Below are 22,859 nucleotides of genomic sequence, written 5' to 3'. Positions count from 1 at the left end.
TCAAGAGGCGTTCATGCACATGCACAGTGGCGTCTGCCTTACAAGGAACTACTCTCCTGAGACTGAAAACATTAACATCATTATTAGTCTTTTGGAACAGTCATTTCCAAGCAAACCAAGCTCTCCATATTCTTCATAATGAAGGAACTTTGGATACACACACAATACTTGGAAGTAGGATTGATTCATGGTTGGTTTGGCTCTGCATGAGATTTGTTGACAATAAGAAAAATACAGAAAATCGTCAGCCCTATCCTTCAATGTTTATCATATAAAGCATTCCTTTAATTATCTGTTCGGTATGTACCAAATAATGGCTTATTGAAAGTGATCTCATTGAATGGTATAATCAGAATGATGCACTGTTCCTTTAAATGGAGGGAAAGGATGGGGACCAGGAGGGAGGGAGCGAGAGAAGGAGAGAGAGAGATGTAGTAGAAAAAAGGGGGTTGTTGTGTGCACTTTCTCTTCTCTGTCTTGGAAGGTTGAGCGTGATTTGAAAGAAAGAAAAAAAGAAAGACAGAAAGACAGAAAGAAAGAAAGAAAGAAAGAAAGAGAGAGAGAGAGAAAGAGAAGTGACTTCACAGGGAATTGCTGAAAAGAGAGACGCATCTTTTGAGGATTTTTCTGAACAATTTTAAGGTGGAATTGTTATTGTTTCACCATTCCTTAAGAACATGTTGGATGTGGAGACAAATGGCAGATATCACTGACCACTGATGAGACACTTTTTAGGGCTTGAAGGGATTTTTGTGCAGAGATTTCTACAACAGACATTTTTTTCTTGGTGGGACTTAATGTAAACAGCTGTAAGGTGACTTTCTAAGGAATTTCAGCATCTCTAAGAAAAATTATTGATAACTATTCTCCAGGGAAAATTTAAACTTGCCCGAATATTGCTTCAAGCTTTTCAGATATTTTGTGGATGAGCCTTAATGTTTTTAAAGACTTAAAGGAAGCTTCAGAGAATATTTTATTACATTGCTCTAAAATAAAATTAAATCTTTCTTGTCATTCTCAAGAAAATATATGATTTTTTTTCTTTTTCTTGACCACACAATTTAATACTTTCATAATAGATTTTCATGTTGAAGTTATTACTTACTTGCCACTGTTTAAATGATTAGGTGAATAGGTGGTGACTTGTTAATTGAGATGTACTGCTTTCTTTAAAGACAGGAATCATTAAAGATACAATCAATAAGAATTGATTATTTTTACCTTTTATTGAGTGAATAATAAGCTTAGAGCAGACTGAGAGGGAGAGTCACTTACCTGCATATCAGCAACTGGTTTCAGTCTTAAGAAAAAAAGAAACAGAGATGGCACAGAAAGAAGGAGGAAAAGAGCAGGGATTAGGCTTAGGGTCATTTAAGACCGGGGACAATCTTGGGGCCAAAGCCATGACGGGGGCTCATACAGCAGGTGGAGGAGTGGTGGTGGAGGTCCGGGAGAAGAAGGGAACCCTGAGGGCTGCAATACCCACAATGCCTTTCCCTCTGGCCGTCATCTGTCTGTTTCTTAACACCTTCATACCTGGACTTGGTGAGTAGGAAATCTCTTTTTTCCCCCTCCTTTTTAATTAATTTCAATTCATCAGAATGTCCCTCAACTGATTTATGAAAGCAGCCAACTTGTATAACTTTCTAGTAGAAGAGTAGTGATTTATGAACTGAGAAAAAGACACAAACCCAAATAAACAAAGTTGGTATGATGTATGAGTATAAGGCAGAGAGCAAACAGAAAGTTAACATGCAGGGTTAAAAATAACCAAACTGGAGACTGGGTGGTTGTGAAACTGGAGGAGCTGTGACTGCACATAGGCAAGCCAAAGAGTAACCAAAATATACAAAAATGAAGGCAAACAGATTAAAAAAATGAGCATGACAGGTTTGCAGGCAATGAATGGCTAAAATGAATATGTGCTCTTTGTGCTACACTATGTCCAGCTTCTATCTCTCTAACACATTAAATCAGACCAGAGACACATTAATGATTCCTTCTGAAGTTTGATCATCGATTGTCCAACCATTAGAGGGAGTCATTTTAATTTGCGTTTGAAGAGAACTGCCTCTAAAAGCCCTCCTAACACAAAGGAACAAATGTTGAAAGAATACAAGCCATCATTTTAAATAAAACATGAACTCCATCAGGATTTAAAAGCTTTTTTTTTTTACTTGCACAGTCTGCCAGGTGTTAATGCACTGTCCAGATGTCATCACTGCAGGTAGATTTGCCATCTCTGGGTGTAAATATCCATCAGTGGTGTTGTCATTATGGGCAGAAAACATCATCACAGCAGGTAGAGACATCATCACTGTGGGTGCACTCAACACTTGCCTCATTATCTTGGCACTTGAGTGTTATGTTGTGAAATTAGCAACATGTAACTAATTTTAGAAGACAAGAAAGAATACCAGAAAAGTACCTACATTATATAGTCATACGTCCTCCAATGATAAACTGATGTGCTTTCTGTCTCGTTTGTCTGTCAGATTTTTTATTGGTTGGATATTTAAGCAGCGTATCTAAAAAACGACTCAACAGGTTATAAATGTATGTAGCTAAAAGTTTGATTTGCAGAGTTTCTGGTGTAGATAATGACATCATGTAGGTTTTTTTTCACTTTACATTTTCACTTTGGTTTGCATACATAAGATGTTTGATATATATTTGGTTGACCTCCAAAAAAGTTAATAATTTGTTGTTTTTAAAACCTATATATGGCCTATTTTGCTTTTGTATAACTCCATGCTAACTTCCTTAGCATGGCCAATTTGATGTAAACTACCATAGTTGACACAATGAGCGATTGCATCTGAATTTTGACAACACGCATCACTAACATGATGAATTCAAATGGCCATAACCTCAGTGCTGAGTCTGAGTCACTTTAAGCTCTGCATAATTCACCCTTGAGTAAACCCCTAAATATATCAGGATTTAGATATTCGTCATGTTGTCTCACACTACTCTGGTGCTGATGCTGATCCAGATCCAGATGCAGATGCAGATTATTTTCTATTATTAGAATGTCTCTGCCTTCTGTTACCTTTGCCTTCTTATTTCCACAGTTTTATCCTCCTCTTAGTTGAATGTCTGTGCATTGTGTCTGTATAGTAAGATAACAATATCATGTAGCTTATCACACACTAACACACACTCACATGATGCCACAAAAACCTGAATGATACATTGATCCTCTCATTTTACATAATAAAAGCCTGTGGAGCAGACATAAAATAATACTATAAAGGAGAATTTATTGTAGGAACAGCAGAATATGAAGCAATTAATCATGTAAAAGTCACGTTATGAGGAAGAAAAAACAGAGAGACAAAAAGATAAGCAGAGAAACACATACAGAGAACAAACATTAACAAACAGATACACAAACTCAGATCTTTTTTCTGTAGGAATTATGAGACTGATGTCTCTATAGCAATCACTCACAGCTAAGTCCATCACCAAATAACCTATGATGTGTCCTCTCCGCGCCTCTCATCTGTAGGTCTCTGGAGAGTTGTTATTGTGTGTGTTGGTGTGTGTCCTCTCCTATCTCTTCTTCCCCTCTCTTCCTCTGTCTGGTCTTTTTTCTATTTCTTACTATTAAAATGGCTTTAGATATAAAGTGTCAAGGCAACACCAGGTGTGTGTGTGTGTGTGTGCGTGTGTGTGTGTGTGTGTGTGCCTGAATGCCTTGACATTTCATTGAATAGCTGACTGGTTGCCATGACAACACTGACTGGAATGAACACAATGCATACGTGTGTGTGTGTGTTTGTGTGTGTCAGTGCCGTTTGGGTCTAATTGACTGAGACTGAGAGTAGCATCTTATTCTATTCAACCTCCAGCCAAAATAAAATTAGAAATGTGTAACTGAATTTGGTCAAGGGCAAAGCAATATCTCCTGCATGCCTGCATGGGCACACAGGAGTATGAATAAATACACACATACATATGCACATATACAAAAAGAGTACATTCAAATGTGTGCATTTAAAATCACAAATCCTGCTTTTATTTTTCCTGGTATTGTTTTTGGTGAGAAACATTTACTGGAATGCTGAAACTTTAAAGGACCAGTGTGTACAATTTAATGGCATCTAAAGAGGTTCCAGATTGCAACCAATTGAATATCTGTTGCCCTCCCCATCCAAGCAAATAGGAGAACAGTGGCCACAAAACTCACACAAAACATAAAAGGCCTCCTCTAGAGCCGGTGTTTGGTTTGTCTATTCTGGGCTACTGTAGAAACATGGAAACATGTGCAACAAGTCAGGCTGCATGAAACAGGACCTGTTCCCTATGTAGATATAAAGGGCTCATTCTAAGGTGATGGAAACACAAGTCTTATTTTCAGATGATCATACACTAAATAAAACACATCAATATTATATTCCATTTCTGCCAGTAGAGCCCCCTAAATCTTATGCACTAGTCCTTTAAAATTCACCTGACTTAGAATAACTTTCTAAACTCATTATTGCTTTATCAGATTGCTGAATATCTTCCTGCAATCTAGCTAATTTGTTGTTGATATCTCGAATAGGTATCCACACAAGTGAAACATAATTTGTACACTGTTGTTAATGTTAAATATTACATTTCACATGCTGTGATTATAAAGTGGAAAATTGCTCTCCAAATAAACAAGCAAACAAACAAACAAACAAAAAAGGGCTCCAAAATCTAAAATACATAAGCAGAATCTACTCTGTGTTAAAGTTCAGATTTTCTTATATGTGGGCCTCAAAGTGTTAAATAAGTTGTTTTGACACCCAGAGCTCTAAGTCTTACAATTTTGGTTTGTCCCTGCAATGTAATACAGACAGATTAAAACTCTACTGTTATTCAGTGCTATTTAAACTGATTGAACAGCCGATGGCTTGTAAATAATTACACATACTGATTGTGAAGGAATCTGCAGCTCACAAGTTGTGTTACAATCTTTGCCATAACGGGACTGGAAAATGTGAGGCTTTGACACAGAGAGCTAAAGTGAATATATGATTTTGCCCTCAGTTTGAGTGTGTGGGTGGAACAGGTCGTGTGTGTTTCTCTGTGTGTATGAGAGGTCACGTGTGTGTGATTGATGGTATGTAATACGAGAAACACTGCACGGGTTTACTGGGTCATGTTGACGTCTTGCCTCTGTATATATGTGTACAAGGAGGACTGAGTGTTAGCTGAGGAAATAGCTGCAAACTGAGGATGTTTGTGTTTGTCCTCATTCTGACCAAATTAACTCTGAGATGGCTGTAGGTCAAATTGGTGTCATAATTAGGTTTTGATTATTAAGGATTATGAGTTAGGTATAGTTTTAGGGTTATGGGGGTTATCAGTGGTGGACCTTAACTAAAAGGATAGAAGTATAATCAGCTAAATGTACAGTAGTATCAAAAGTAAAAGTGTTCATAATACAGAAAAAAAAATGAGTCCTTTAAGTATTATATTATTTTATTATTGAATTATTATTACTGACTCCTGACACTCCAGAGGAAAGCTGTATGATAATCTGCAAGATGCTGTCGGTTTCATTTGTGAGTTTCTGTACTCAGGCACAGACACAGATGGCTGTATTGTAAACGTAGAGAGTGTGGCCTTCGAGTAAGAAAAGAAGATGTCTACTTGATTATGAATGAGCTGAATCACAGAGGGTATTCACAGAGGAAAAGGAAACATCTCCAGAGGCAGAATTACTTCTCAAAGCAGCCAAATTTCATCTGGCATATTGACTCTTATGATATACCCAAGACTTTCGTCCTTGTTTGACTTTACCGCTTTCTTCTGAAGAGAACTCTTGATCTAAAAAATCATTTAAGTTTACTTTCACTAATTACACAACCATGCCAGTTGAGCTGTAGTACTATATCAGCATACTTAATGCCCAGTTCAAAGTAGAATGTGGTGAGCTGATCCATATTGGGACATTGTGCTGGGAGTTGCTGAGTGAAAATAGAAATATGGCTCAGAAGGAATGGAAGATGAAAGTATTGCGAGATAATGCAAAAGTATAACGAGGGAATGCAAAAAAAAAAGATTACACTCACTAAGTAACCACTAACTCTAATTTCACTTATTTTTTTAGATAAAGACCGCTATTGGTCTTAAGTTGTCTCTATGACATGAGTTTTTTAAATGAGTTTTTCTTTATGTTTTATAACTGCAGTGTTTCACTCTGATATTGTGATTCATTTTGAGTATTATGTAGCTTGTAAGATTTGTTTTTATCTCAGTTAGTGTTTAATATTTAAATAAAGGTTACTGAATAAAATATATATCTCCTGCATAGCTGTCGAATGAATATACTGTAATAACACATTTCCCTCTGGAATGTAGCGAACTTCAAGTGCTCAAAAGTTGTATATACAGTTTGTTCCCTACAACTCAGAAATATTCATCTTTCCTTCTCTTTCCTTCAGTTGCATGTTTGAGCTTCGCTGTTCAGAATGATGTATGTGCAGAGTTTGACACTAGAAGGCTGAGTTCACATCCATCTGCTTAAAGTGGAAAGTTTCTCTGAGCACAGTGGAAATCTGAGTTTAAGGGACGGGCCTACAAGACTGATTTGTGACATCACAACTAGTTTGGAGCCAGTCATGATCCAGTATGAAACTTACACAAGTGTGATGTGGAGAGTGGGCTTTTTGATGAAGTAGGAGATATCTTGTGTCCACCAGGAAAACATTTGAAATGAAAAATAATTGCTTATTCATCGATTCTTGAATTTTTAATAATTGAATTTTGATGATTTTATATGTCTTAATACAGCAGAGTATTCAATTAAGCTTTGACAATTGACAGCTGTAAAAAACACCCCAAATGTCTTTTAATCTGAAATGTGATGACTTTTTCTTTAAGTGGCCCAAAATGCACACAAATTAAAATAATTTTGTGTACAGTATAGGTGCTACAAAATTTCGTCCATTTAGGCTGTTCTGGGCCATATTTTACCCATATGAATTGATTTGTATTTTTGTTAAATAAATCTTTTTAATAAGATAGTAGTTATGAGGATTTCTTTTTATGATGTAGCAGTGAAGACTGATGGCTCTAATGGTTATACAATAAACCCCACAGTCATTTTCAGTTTCAATAAAAATATATTTAAATCATTATTGCTATGTTACATTTTAATATCTTAAAACATGTCTTAAAACAGGATATGATATGTGTTTTTTCTAAATAGATCTATGGTTCATAGACACTTTTTATAAGGGGATTCTTAGTGTTAAAAATTACCCAGAACATACTGTGAGGGTGTAGAATATAAACAGTATGTAAGGGTTAAGTACAGTACCTGAGTAAATATAATTGATTGTTGATTTCCAGCACTGTGGAGGTTTGAGGAGAATGTCAAATTTAGAGTTCAAAAATATTTTTAATCTGACATGATTCTCAAGAAAAGACAAAAACAGAAAACCAACTCATGTTAACCCACTCTGTCTCTCTGTTAACCTGTCTCTAACAGTGTGCCTCTGTTTTTTCCTCTCGTTTAAGGTCAGCTTTTCCTTTTCTTCATCTTTCTTTTTCTCTCTTTCTCTTTCTGTCTTTTTCACTCCATCATTAACCTCCCACATTTGCAGTGGGTGCTTTGTGAAGTTCTCCATGTAATTATAGTCATTAGTCTGGGTTATATCAAGACACACACACACACACACACACACACACACACACACACACACACACACACACACACACACACACACACACACACACACACACACACACACACACACACACACACACACAATAGCTTTTCACACATGGAGGATTTGTTAGGCCAGATTTCTCTAACAGAGGATTAAAGACTTATTAAACCTTTACTGCTGCAGTGGAGAATTGTTGTATATAATGCACAGATCCATATACAGTACAGTGAAAGTGTATAAAGTGTAAAATGGTCAAATAATACAGATTTTCTGCTGCTTCAACATTGCCTTGTGGTATACAATTAATGTTATATTAAAAAAAGATTACATGCAATGTTTCTTAATATTTCCATCGTCTTCCAGCAGCTGGCATGTTTCCAGCTATGAATTATTTTGTTTCATTAAACACTGCTCATGAAGCAAATAGACGATTATGATTTTTTTGTATTTATGGACTACAGACACATTGCTAATGAGAAAGAGCTGAAATCTGAAGTTGATGTTGGTGTGGCTGGTATATATTTTTCAGCAGGTGTGGAAATTAAAACTGAAATAATTAGTTGATTAATTTGACTGTAGGAACATTAAAGCTGCTCTAATATCATTATCATATTATATTAATAAAATATTAATATATTATATGAATATGTGTATATGTATGCCAAGATCAAATTAGCATGTGCAATGAGAAAGGGATCACCTTGTAACAATCTTTTTGTGAATTCTGTCGGTTTTATCTCCTGTAACTTAACTGTTATGATTTACTCTTGGTGCTCTAATCAGTTGCATTTCCTGCAGGTGCAGTGCAGGTAACACTTGTCAACAAGCTCTAAAAAAGAAAACATTTGACACTACCTGCCTAGAGCTAGACAGCTGACATACAACGTTTGCAACTAGTTGGTGAAGAAACTGGGGCAGTTAGCAGCTAAAGAGCCAGATATTCCCTCAGGAGTTGGTGCAAAGCAAAACAGAGATACTGCACAAAAACACAACTCTAAACTAATGCCAGTGTTACTCTGTATCTGCTGAACTGTTTGCTAACACGTAGCCTCATTAACTTCACAAGTTGATAATATATCAGTGTTGTGTTGGCAGTTTTGTTGTCCAAGAGGCACAAATATAAATAAAAATCAATTAATGGAGGCATTATTTGCAACATTTTTGTTGACCACGTAATTGTTTAAGTGATTTTTTCATCACATCAAAATTGAACCAGTTCCTCTCAACAGTTGTTTTCTTACATTTTACAGATACAGTAGATAATGAAATGAATTATTTGTGAAAATAATCAGTAGATGAATCTATACTGCACATAATTATAAGCAGATACAGGTTAAATTCTTTGATTTCACATTTGTGAAAAAAGCACATCTGGAATAAAGCAATAAGGCAGCGTTTGGTTGGTCACACCGAGCCTGATAGCAGCCAGCAACATAACAAAAAAGCCACAGATTCTGAAAAACAATTAGCTTTCACAATATCTAACTTACGAACATGAACACGTCTTGTCCTGTACCTGAACTTGCTGAATAAGTCATCAAACAAACATTCATTGGGGTGTGCATCGTTAACATCTGTTAGAAGGCTGGATAACTCAGCTGCAGCACAACAACAGGTTACCATATCTGCAAATGTCACTTCAATCCAGTTAGACATTAGTTGGTTGTTGCTCTTCAAAACCCCTCTTAGAGACACACTGCCTGTCTTGTAACTTGTAGCCACAGTGGTTTGTTTACTTTATCTCCATACAGCATCACAGCAGCCACCCGGCAGTTAATGTCAATCATACATGAACATAACATGACATGTTGGCTGAGATCAAAAGAAGCATTTTCTGAAATTTTCCCAAAGACTTTTTTTCTTCATTCTAATAACACAAAACTATTAAGAATACATTTAAAAAACACATTGACATTATTTTTTACTGCAAAGAGGGATGATTAAATGTCATTTCAGTTGGACCTTAAAATGATGTATTTGATGGGTACCTGCTGTCTGTGATTACAGACATCGGAAAGTCACAAAAAAAACCCCTGAAAGTTAGGTCGTAAAAATCCTGCTTTGCATGCCAGACACTCAGATGGAAGTGATGTGTAACCGTTCAACCACCGGCTTGCTGTCAATCACGACTCATATCTGGAGGTGGGAAGCTCTACAGGCAGCCAGAGCATCTGCTGGTGGGTGTGGCCTCAGCAACCTCAACATTTCTCTGTCTGATCAGATCATATCTGCTCTGGGCGGAAACTCGTTTTAGCCTGCTGTTGCTCTTTTTCTGTGAGATGTTTGGAAAATGAGCATCGACTAAAAGGAAAAGTAAATAATAATTAATCCCCTTTTGTCCTCATGTAAACCTTTTCCAGGGCTGCTTTCTGTTCTAGGTCACTGCTTGTTCCACAGTTTGACTTTTTGGAGGCCATTCAAGATAAGGCTAATACAGACCATGTGAATGTAAATATTTAAGTGTGTGTTCAGATTTGTAGAGATTATGGGATAAACTAAGTGTATCTGTAGCGTATTTATGGGTAATCAGGCAAAGACAGGGAGAGCTGTAAACAGAGAGAGAGGAGTAGAGAAAAAGTGCTGAGAAACTAACTTCTATAGTCAACGTTGGCCTTGCTCCCAAGAAAGAAGATGCAGCTGGCAGTCAGGCCCTTCTTGTCTCCCCCCACCTGCTCAGCTTGCTCTGTTATTTGAATTCCATCAATGTGACAAGAAATAGAGCAAGCAAAAAGAGAAGGGCCATGGCTAACACGCACACAACGCCTACCAGGCATTTCTTGTGTCGCATTCAGTATTCACAGTATTCACTTTCATATTTGCAAATGAGCAGTACTACAAAAGCCTGCAGAGAGTAAGTGTAAAAATCAGCTGATTGTATGAATAATATATGACATTGTACAAATGACAACATGTCTTAGACTAAATGGCTTTATCACCAGAGAAACGCCTCACATTCAGGTTGCAAAATGACATCTTGGTCTCAATGAGACTTTCTGCATAAATTCTACTTAATTAAGGACTATAATATTCTGAGAGGGAATACTATACAATACTGTTTCATTCAATTCATCTTAAATGGCCAGTTTAGTGGCTTTTTTTTTTATCAACAACAGCCACTGAGAATGCAGAATCCATTAAGCCTGAATAAATGGTTTGAATTCTTCAGGTGTTCAATGTAAACCAATGTGTGTTACAGGTGCTCACAACAAAAAATATGCACAATCAGAAACCCAGGACTGTTTAATTAATTGGAGGCTTTTTTGTCTATGGATGGATGTCAAACTTAATCAAATATTATTGGTAATGCCAAAGATAACTCTGGTAGCTAGCATAAAGGTTGGATAATGTGAAAATGCAGTCAATAATGTAAAGTAGATTTCGAGAGTCAAAATCATCCTGAGGAAACGTTGTCATGGAAACTTCCTGTAATTAAATAATTTGATCAATGTGCACTGAGGTGCACGCACACACACAGTGGATTTACTGTACAATCAACAGGGGGCCAGGAAGGGCCAGGTCTCCAGATAACAGGATAAAGAGTGATATTGGATTTCATTCAGGCAGACACGTATTGGCCAGGGAGATAATCCTGTTTTCAGCTTGGTAACAGTGGATGTGAGCATCAATGTGTCTGCATTTTCCTGGGATCATTTCCAAGACATAAACAACAACAATGTTGCCATGACCAGAAATCACCGATTCAATCATAGACTCAGACACTCAAGGATGCTTCATGGACAGTGTGAGTGTCAAGCAGCTTCAACCTTCACTTCATTTCATTGAGACACAGAGAGTGGAGGGCTTTCTCTATCAATGCTGAGTTCCATCCTGTTGGTATTGTTTTTTTCTTTTGATTGATGAACAACTTGAAAATCTGCTCTTGTGACTGACTACACTCCAGTCACTTTGTGCAGCTCCTCCTGCTTTCATTCCCATCCACTGCAAAACAGCAAATTTTTACAATTAACTTGAAATAGCTTCTCGGCCTCCATATTTGACAATATTGTGGTGAATTAATTCTATTTTATGCAAATGTATTTTTGTAATTTACAGGCCCTGCTGTAGAAATACAGCAGGCGCTGGCACTGGAGTTTACCTGTTTCATGTTTTCAGTAGAGACAAGCACATGTTGCCTTTTCTGATTTATCTCATTTTCACAGTCTGGTGTCTGGTTTATCTCATACCAAATTAACCAGACTGATTTCCAAGGAAGATTGCTTTCTTAAGTTAGGTCAAACACATCATAGAGCCACCATCACATCAGTTCCCTCAACAAAAGAAACCCCTTGTTCAATGTACCATGCAGTTCTTTTTGTTTTTTGTTTTTTTAAATCATTTTTGCAAATGGTAACTAATTCATTACAACCCAAACAATAGAGAAGATAATAATGTTTTGGCTGTGTCTGTCCCGTAGGTACCTTCATCTCAGCATTCACAGTGCTGTGTGGAGCTCGCAGCGAGCTGATCTCTGAGCGAGGTGTGTGCTGCGTGTTCTGGCTCAACGTGGCGGCGGCCTTCATCCAGATACTGACAGCTGTTATCATGGTCGGATGGATAATGAGCATCTTCTGGGGAATGGACATGGTCATCCTGGCAAGTCAGTACTTGTCCTGCTGTGTTTACCTTTCTGTTTTACAGTCTTTGTTTCTTTTCTGTTCTCTTCACCTCTCTTTTTTGTCTTGTCTACTCTTCTTTGTCTGTCTCACACATGGCATGCAATGGGTAGCTGAGGTCACACAGTTGATCTAAATAAGCAACAATGTCTAAGCCAAACATTTAGGTACATTGGTGTAATGGAAAGGTCAGGGTTAGGGTAACCACAGAGTGCAGTGGGAAAGAGACTGCAATAATTATGTTAGTTATATGTTAAAGTTATCTGTAACTTTTCTCACATGACAGTTAAATATGTAATGTGTGTTTTTAGTAAAATATTTAAAGTCAGGTGATATCTTATCTTTCATAATATTTGACAATTAGGATATGTGTAGCCAAAGCCTGATATAGCTTATTCATCTGTGTCAGACCTACATTTATTGCATCAATCCCACACACACTATTATTGTGAAGCTGTAAATGCTTTATGGTTCAGTAAAAAAAAAAACAGTCTCTGACTAATCTAGAAAATGATTAGCTTTTATTTAAGAATGAGAAACTGTTTTCAAATAATATATTTCCAGTTTTTAAGATTATTACCACAAGACTAAAAAATAGTACAGGATCCTAACATTTATCTGTATAATCAGTGCAGCATGATGAGAAGTTAAACCACTGGAGGTCAGCAAAAACAAGACTTTAGGTGGTTAAACAGGACATAACATGCTTTTTGTGATTCATTGTTATTTTCATACTGTTATGATGTGGTATGTTGATGTTAAGCATGGAGGTGAACTTATGTAGAAATGCTTTTTGTAAGATATAAGTCCAGGGCCTCAGACCATGGTGTTTTCCTCTACTTTTTCCTCCCATCAAACTGACGTCTGTTCACATTTTTAGAAACGAAAAGAAAAAGAAGTCAACTGTTTGTTTAAGTCTGCTGAGAGGCATCGTTTTGGAAGCTGGCCAATCAGAACAGAGTAGGTTCATTGGGAAGGGGGCATTAATGAGGCTTAAAGAGACAGGAGGTAAAATGGACTATTTCAGACAGAGGCTGAACTGAGAGGCTGCATACAGGGTCAGTATAAGATAAATTGTCATGCCAAGATATTCTAGGAGAGCCACAGAATATAAATATAGACCTGGAAATATGCATGTGTCCCCTTTAAAAGATTTACCATAGGATCCAGTGGGCTTGGGGCTGACAGCCATGCAGAACACCCAAGATGAAGTAGCTGACAATAACAAAGATATGGAGCATTGCAAGCATTATATAGCCTATATATATGTTCCATATCTTTGTTATTGCCAACTAGTTCATTTTGGATGTGTTGTGCATGGCTGTCAGCACAAGGCCCACTGGATCCTATGGTCAATCTTTTAAAGGGGGTAGAGAGGGCTTCAAAAGTCTGACACCACTTTCCTCATTCAAGTGAATGGGAATGAAAGAAAAATTAGAGGATGGGTAATCTTAACAAGTCGTTTTACAAATACATTTTAAAACTGCAAACACACACACGCACACACACACACACACACACACACACACACACACACACACACACAGAGTCTCTGTTCTCCTCATTGTACCAAGGCAGCCTTTGAACTACCACAGCCCTGCCTGCTTTGTGCCTGTATGACTGTGTGCATGTGAGGTAATTGCTGCCTGTGTGCCCAGCCAAATGTGTTTGATACGTACATGCTTGCAGGAATCTGAGTGTGTTTGTATGTGTGAGGTACAGTAATTGTGTGTGTGGGTGTGAGCAGCCCCCCTGGCATGTATTGTTCACCGCTCCCTGCTGCTTTCTCGGCCTCTGGGCGCACGTCTTCTTGCACTATCTATTCAACTGTTGCTGCTAAAATCCATACTCCTGTTAGCCCTCTCAACTCCCAGCTTATTGAATATTTATATTGAATATGAAAACAATTATCCTGTTAGTGTAGCTATGCTTTTCGAGAAACCGGTGCTGATTATTTATCAGTTAAGATCAATTATTACTTGACTATTCACAAACATAATGGATGTCTTTGTAGCTTAAGGATTTAAGCTCTTATTCAGTTATTCCCTCTTTCTTCCTGCAAAAAGTGAATCACTCTGGTAATGTGGCATGTGGCATCATTCCTCTGTAATGAGCCTGTGTTGCGTATGATCAATTTATTCTTTGTCATACTACAATCTCTCTACAAACACCCCCCTCTCTCTGCTCTTTTCTCCCCCGCTCCCTTTCTCTCTTTCTCCATCTAATGATCGTGGTATTATCTTCCTCCCACTGATCGCCTTCCTTCTGCCTCCCTCTCTATTTAATGATTGTTCCTATTTGATCTTGCCATATCCCTCTCTTGTGTTCCCTCACACTATTCCTCCCACTCTCTGTCCGCCCTCCCGTCTCCCTGTCCGCCTTATTCTTCTTCAGTTTTCAGTTTTACTCGCACTGTCTCCCTCCATTCCTGTCTCCACATTCCTGTTTATTGATCCAGTGAACCTAGGTTGAATGATTGTATTTCTGTTCATTTGATCTTGTAATTTATATGTATCAATGCAAGGTCAGCTCATGTTGAAAGAGAGTTGCTGTTTTACCTCTTTTTGAACAAAAACTGTATACTGAATAGTAAATAATAATCAAGCAATTAAGATTATCATCCCTAACATGTTGTTCTCTTTTCCCTTTGCTCTCCTGCTCCAACTCAAGTTTCTGAAGGTAGGTGTTTCTTTTTCATTCACTCACTAACAACAGTTCCCCAGTGAATGGATACAGCAGACACACTGTAGTAAATCGTCAGCTTGACTAAATTTAACACAGATAATGAGATATCTAAACCAAATAACCACATTTCCCAGGCTCAGAAATACTTAAAAAAACAAACAATAATTCAAAACTTTCTCATGATCTTTCATCTGGACTGTTCAGGAACAACAAAATATGAGAAGCAAAGTTCATTCTCGGCTTTGGAAATAACATTATGACAACACAATTCCCAAATCCGCTTTTAAACTTTTAAACATACCACAAGAAAGGATGTCATGGAGACGACAAGCTCACTCAGTGGCTCAGATTTCATCCCTAGTACTTTTAGTATTTCTCATCCATGTTGACTTAAAAGTTAAGATCAAAGTTCATTCTTGATGTCGGAAGAAGTAGCATGACAAAGAAAAAAAAATCCCAACTCAAGGGTGGCTTATTAGCCTTTCAAGAACCTAAAACAACATCTCACATTATTCATCAGTGGATGGAGTTTGTGCAGCTACTTCATCTGCTGATTAGAGCATACTGTAATAACTTCATCCACTGATGAAGACAGTGTTTTTCAGTTGAAAGCTATAGAAAAAGCTAAAAATAATTGCACCAATCAATGAACAATAGAAAGTGGTTTACATGTAAGGATACTCAAAGGGGTCCCAAGAGAATTATGAAGTGGCATAAGATGATTAGAGAGATAAGAATGAAAAAAAAATACATTAAAAATATGCATCTTTGCATTTTTATGTTACTTTGCTTATACTTGTTAAATGCTGGATATATTGATCTCATTGTTGTCTCCAAACTCTCTGAGAAGGAAAAATCATTCTTTGGTTGAACAATCAGATTTCATGCCATGAGACCATAACCTGTGATGGGGTGAAAAGTGGATGCTGCTTCATTTAAATAGTCCCAAGCCAAAGAAAATTGTGAAACCAATACATTAAATGATGTGATTGACCTCCACTCAAAACTTGGTGGATAATTAACAAGAAATTATATTTTTGCTGAGTTTTTGTTTGAAAACTAAACTAAAAAGAACAAATTCCTGTCTATGAGAGTCATAAGAGGACCAGAGAGGTCATATCATTGAAATAACATCTGTCCTAGCCAAATGTCTGTTGATCCACACCAGATCACAATGCATGAAGCAAAAACTGTTGGCTTGCTTTGGAAGGCTACATGATTTTTTGTTTATAGACATGTTAGCTCATTCATAGTTTTTGTTATGAATCACTCATGGAGCATTTCCAATTCTTGGCCCCATAATGTAAACTAGAAGAGTATTATTTGCCATTTTGTGAAAGCTGGAGTAATGACTAAACCTGCCCAGCCAAAACTACAAGCAACTACAAGGAACTTCCATTTTGGTTTGATTTTGGTGGCCTCTGTGGACAAAAGTAGTAGTGTTTCCCAAAATGAAGCACCACCACCTTGTGTCAAAAAGATCTTGATCTGGATAGTGCATGTATTTGGTTTCAAAGCAAGTGAAAGAAAGAGTTTTTATTTTTAGCGTCTTAACTTTATACAAACTACTGTCGAGTGCCTGATGCTGTTAGCTACATTAAATTAGCCACAGTTTTAGCTAGCTTTATTTTAGCCTCCAACCTGAATTCATATATTGATGTAAACCATGTCTAGCAATGTATTTCATAATCAAAATAGACACATTACATACCTGTCTTAGAGGAAGAAGGCCAATTCAGGACCTGTTGAATGAGCGAGATTGACTCGTATTTTCACCAATGCTCTATAAATGTCCGTTTTAACTTTTTTTGTTGTTTTGTTAGCAGGTTAATTATTTTTCTTTTTACTGATCCTACAACAAATGGGTTTTTAGGTCTGTGTGCTGGGACAGGCATTTAGAATAACTATATAGAAATAGCCAATTGTTTTACTGATGGTCTCATTTGGGTCATATAGAGGCATCACTAATAAATTGAGTCTGTTTCATAACCAGTCAAAAACTCCTTGTAGTTGCTTTAATAAAGCCTTAGCTCTTAATCCTTCAGCCTAGCTCCATTTTGCCACAATCTGTGCTTCAATCTGCTCAATTGAATCAAACAGAGAAATGTTATTACTGTCAAATGTTCAAAATAAATGAACATAAAATTGTAATTGCATTTAGCTCTTGGAAAAACCATAAAGACATACAATAGTTTACTGTACAAAGGGCAGCTTTACAAGCAGTCATGTCTTTCTCTTTTCTCTCCCGTTTGTGTGCACTTCATCCACTTCCTCAGGCTGTAGAGACCAGGGTGTTCCTCAAGACGTCTGAGAGAGGTCGCTCTGATGTTAAGCTGATGGATCACATGGACAGTTTGACCTCTTTAACCCCTGACGCCTGATGTTAAGCTTTGTGATGACCTGTAGCTGCCTGTCTTTCAAACACTGGACAACAGAGAGAGGCAGAGACACAATGAAAACAAATAAGCTTATGGAAAAAGGAAGAAAGAAAAAAATGTCTGGCAACTCCATCAACAAAATGTTTTCTTGGTTGTAGCTGATTGGCTTATACCAGGCCATGAGGTTAAGGGTGCAGGACAAAAAAGAGTCACCAGAGATATGATGGATAAGGAAAACAATGTGTTTGTATTTTCTTGAGTAATTATAACAGTTATTTTTGAGATTTTTTATTTAATCTTTTTGACTACAAACATATGTCAGACTACTTATTTGTTACATAATATGATTAAGTAAATGAAGGATGAGGGATGTTGGCATGACGGTGTAAGAAAACTCACATACTGGTTAGCAATTTCTGTATCCCTGGCTTGTGAATTTTGTCAGAGTCCAGTTGGAATTACATGAAATCTAAAAAAGACCATTTCAGCAAATATCTACAATGTTGCTATGAGAGGTGTATTCAGCTTAAATAATGCATTTAATATCACAGCAGTGTTTCCAATAGCTGCTTGGTTCAGTTGCCACTTCACTCAAAACTAATTTATTAGATTGTGTCAATGATATAAGACTGACTTTGTTCATTTTCAGGTTGTTTTCATTTCTTTTCCAGTACAGTTTGTGCTTTAATATTGACACTAATGTGAAACTTTCACTGTTCAGGGTCTTACATCTTCTTTAAAATGTCAGGAAAAACTGTGTTTACTTGTAGAAATAAACAGAGCTGTACACATTATTCATATTTAAAGTAATCACAATGACTCCCGACTATATTAGACTCTCAGAATTTGCGATTATTCAAGCAATGGCTCTGGAGTGTGTTATGATCAAACTTCTCTATAAATGCCTCAGAGACCTGGTATTCATTATATTAAGTTTGAATGATAACTATAATGAATAATTGGGGATCCATTAATTATCCTTGTAGGTGCAATATCTTTCTTTCCATGCAGTGATTCGTGGGTAAACACCTTTTCACATGATGTGAGCATCATAGAAGTTATATGAATGTGTGGAAAATGATTCATCCCTCCCGATAATTATATCTGATTTGAATTTTGGTACCTTTCAAATGTGTAAATCACATGTGATTATAGTGTTGCATCTAATTAACATCTCAACATATCTGTATACAAGGGTACAATTACAGTTATGTCATTCCAGCTTGTGACTGGGGTAATAGTTTGAACAGCAATCTTTGCCTTTTAAAAAAAAAACATTTATTTTACTGTCAGTCCAAAATTCACAGAGGACATCGTGAACTCCAGTAGAGATATTTATCTTAAAATCAGAAAGTCTCTGAGGTTGTTTAATTCACTGTTTTGTGCTGAGTACACAGCCAAATGTGAGTGTGTACATTGTGGGTGTTTGTGTGATTGTATAGTTTAGTTTTTATTTAAACTTACTGTATATACAGACACATAAAACCAGGTGATGGACATAAAACGGATGTGACAGGAGAGGTCAAGAAGCCATATGCTCATACAATGGATCCCCCCTAAACTTAACAAAAATAATTAATATATAGCATAGTTGAGTGTGCAATATTGACATATATATAATGATTATAATGTAGGAGGGTCTGTAAAGGGTGACTTTGCATAGTGAAATGCACAACTAATGTTTTAAAATAGTATTATGTATGAAAAGAAGAGTCAGAACCATCCTTGAAATACATTTAAACTAGGCCTTGTATACTACATCAACTCTCTCAAGCTCTCTATCATTGGCTTATTTTCTTGAAAAATATCCAAGAGTTTCAAAGTTCAAAGAGCCTGCAACAAAAACAATTGCAGTACTTAACTAGCCCAGCAGGGATTAACTATACAACACTGATGGTAACTGAAATGCATTTTTCTCTCATGATGTAATTTGTGACAGATCCAGCACATGTGATACAGCCTTGCCGGAGAAATGTGGAGATAGATCTATTTATGGTAAAATCATATTGGTCGTGCCTCTACACAAATCACATTTCATGACACCTTTGTTACAGCCTGTTCATACTGGGATGTTACTCTCTTTTTCATTTCACTGTCTTCTGGTGGGTTTTTGTTTTTTCCTAATTATTATTCAAGTAGGTTTAAATGATCTTTGATTTCTTAGCTAATTACAGTACTACTGTATTTTGGATAACAACACCAATGTTTTTTATGTTTTGACTATGTATATGTTGTACAGTGTTGTGTTGGAAAGATGATGATACTAATGTTATAATGATGCCTTATGGTACAAATGACCAGTGTTCTCCCTACCTGTCTTTTTTGTAGCAGTGGTGCTGGAGTTTGATTTCTCTGTTTGGGATCTTAAGTAACAGTTATTCAGACATTGTATCAAAATGAAGTTTCAGATTTAAACACCGACTCCCCATATTTATGTTTTGGGGGGGAAATACTGACTAACTGTTTTTATGTGGTGGTGTTGTGCTGGCTTTTCGATTGTAGACTAAACATACTGCCATCTACAGCAATCTGCATGCCCATTTTTGGTGTCAACTGACTGTGTAGAGTAACACACAAACAAGTACAGTACATAAATAACTCTACGATTGTAGCTTAATTCTGTGACTTTGCAACATTGGTTTTTATTTAAAGCTGTTTGGGGTGACTGATGCAAAATCTTGCAATTAAAAACGTTTTGGTTGTTATTACTTGTGACTGAGTGGTGCATATTTGTAATTTAATTTGAAACATAATTAGTCTTAATCATTGGGCACAGTTATCTATGGGCATATGTATGTAGATCAATTAAACAATCAATCAATCTTTATTTATATAGTGCCAAATCACAACAAAAGTCATCTGAAGATATTCGTTTCCAGTAACCAAAACAAACACCTAGAACCTCAAGGATTCGTCAGAAGTCAGTGTGGTAGGAGAGAAATAGCCTGTTTCCTGCGCTCCAGCTGGGTGAATGATTTATCCTCTCAGCCAGAGAGACATGAGCAGATTGTTTACTCTTTGAAACTGGGGAATGCTGCTGTCACTGTTTTTCATGGCAAAATATTCTGCAATCACAGAGTAGCACATACCCATGTAGGAATCTGTATTTGCACACTTTATGTAAATAAATGTGTGAATTCACATCAAACTCACAAATACATATACTTTGTATAGTATATAGTATGGGTACTGAGTTTGGCACAGATGACAACATGAAAATTGCAATTGTAGTGGCCTAATTTTGAGATCATGCATGATTCGATTTAACCTTTCATAAAATGGGTCAAACTAGCCACTAGCTTCTTTGCCTAAATAGCTTCAACTTTATTCCATAATATTTTATCTGACTGTAAGATAAAAATGCTCCATGCCTACATGATAAACTGGCCCGTTTCCTAAGGATACAGTAGTAGGAAGCCTCAGTAACTTAGTTTGGACTCAATCTGCAGTAATGTGGCAAGTTCAGCTTCATTTGGCAAGAAATTTGAATATTTGAAGCATTTGTGCCATTTCAGGTACTATCAGCAGATAGTGTGAATAGCAAGTTGACAATGACTCATTTAGTGACAAGCTCTCAAGTAAAACTGGCATGTCTTAACAACTTCACAGCTCTGCTTCCACACAGTTCAGGTTTCTTAAATTAAAGTCAGTTCACTAACAAGACCTCGCTGTTTGAACGGTACATACAAAATAGTTTGATTTGATGGACAGTTGGATGAGGGTCATGTATAGTGGGATGACTGAGGGTCTAGAGGGGAGGAGAAATTTAAAAATGCTAGTCTATTAGAGTTTAGACTTTATTGTCCCCAAGAGTTTAGTGAACTTGTGGGATCACAGTAGCTGCCAGTGTCTAGCTTTCTGAAAAATGCTGTTCTAATAGATTTATGACTTGACTTGTGATCAACAACTAAATATATAACTACAGTATAACATCATGTGATATTTTTTCCCATATTCCCATTAATTATATAGGTAGACACAGGTGATTGAATGCGGGAGAGAGGTCTGGCCTTTAGCTTGAAGGGACAGAGGTGTACTTCATGAGTCCTGTTTCACTAAAACTCTATAAAAACCTGTTTCCATTTCCACAGCAATATTAAAAAAATAGTCCCATCTAACCGTCTGTCCAGGGATGCCCATGAGGTGATGATGAAAATGAAAATGAAAATGAAGAAGACAATTTAAATCACACTGAATAAAAACCAGTAAAGTTAGTGCAAGTGCAAGTGCCTTTAAGGACTGTGCTTAGAGTTGCTGACTGTCCTCTCTCACCAAATAAGGATTTGTCACCACTTGGTCTTTCTGACCCTTCACTCCCTACCATCCTCTCAGCAGTGTAAACACAACCAGAGTTAAGTTGTTTCCATCTCTGCTCAGCAAGTTGCAATGTCAAAACACATTCAGGTCACCAAGATGTAGTGCAGTGACAATGCCAGTTAGAAACCATTTTCCACCTCAGTCAGTGAGTCAACAGCCCGGGCTCATAAAATATCACAAAGTAATCACAAAGTAATCACAAAGTATTTACAAGAAAATGTCCTTTAAACTATTTAAGACCTGATCTCGTGGTTAAGATATTCTGAAGGCAGCCAATATCTCTCAGAGAGCCGGCTGGGAGTCAAATGTGGTTAGTGGAATAGTTTTAGAACATTTACTCTGGGAAAACAGCAGATGGCATTTGACTCAAATTAATAAAATTGCTCTAGGGAAGCTATAAATCCTGGCAATGTGAAGTATACTCATGTTATGTCTGTCACACCAGTAATCTACAGAATTCATGCAGGATATTTAGATTAATTAGTTTATACAACCTCAAAAGTACAGTTTCGAGTATGTGAGCATAGATGTGAATAAAGCATCTGCTATGAGTATGAGTTTGCACCCAGTGAATGACCATTGTTGTTTTGTGTACTCATCTCTCATTCTAATTTCTCTCACCTCGGCTCATAGAATATAATCTAATGAAGCAGAAATTACATTACATGGCATACAGTGCATGTAGCCAGCTGAGTTTCATATGATTATTTGGCTGGTTTCGACTGGTTATGCTTCACCTTTGCTTAGTATTTCAGCAATTGCTCCGCTGGTTGGAAAGACAACAGTGCCACCTGCTGGCTGTCGAGGTGCATCACAACATGCTGTAGGCAACTGAAAGAAAGTGGTGGTGGGGGGGTTTGTGTGTAGGATTTTACAAGCACCGACTCAAAGTATGGCAGGAAAGAGAGGAGAGGAGTGTGTTAGTATCTATCCACATGCACTCACCACTTGCTTGTCTGCGTGTGAGTAGTGCCACGATTCATTGGCCAGGATATTAAAGTGCGTACGTGTAGATGTGGTGAATATTTGTGTGTGTGTGTGTATGTGTGCACATTTTTCCCAGGCTCTCTACCACTTCCTCCTCTCCTGGCCAAGGCCTTGCTAAATAAGGAAGGCAAACTCTAACTCTCTCTCACTACTGTATGTTCTCTTTTTCCCTTTCCAAACACACATTAAAACCTCATAGCTAGGATGCATGGTTGAAAGCTGGT

General features: G+C 37.1%; 1 protein-coding gene across 1 annotated transcript; it reads left to right on the top strand.

Annotated features, from left to right (window-relative positions):
• Positions 1 to 1,322: 1,322 nt before the first annotated feature.
• On the top strand, positions 1,323 to 17,264 carry stum (stum, mechanosensory transduction mediator homolog). The gene is made up of 4 exons (XM_053337530.1): positions 1,323 to 1,545; positions 12,070 to 12,252; positions 14,939 to 14,947; positions 17,230 to 17,264. Exons 1-4 carry the CDS (start codon positions 1,323 to 1,325, stop codon positions 17,262 to 17,264), a joined length of 450 nt encoding a protein of 149 aa, XP_053193505.1.
• Positions 17,265 to 22,859: the final 5,595 nt, after the last annotated feature.

Source organism: Scomber japonicus, chromosome 17 (genome assembly GCF_027409825.1).
Source record: "Scomber japonicus isolate fScoJap1 chromosome 17, fScoJap1.pri, whole genome shotgun sequence".
Lineage (NCBI taxonomy): Eukaryota > Metazoa > Chordata > Actinopteri > Scombriformes > Scombridae > Scomber > Scomber japonicus.
This window is presented reverse-complemented; position numbering and strand designations above follow the sequence as displayed.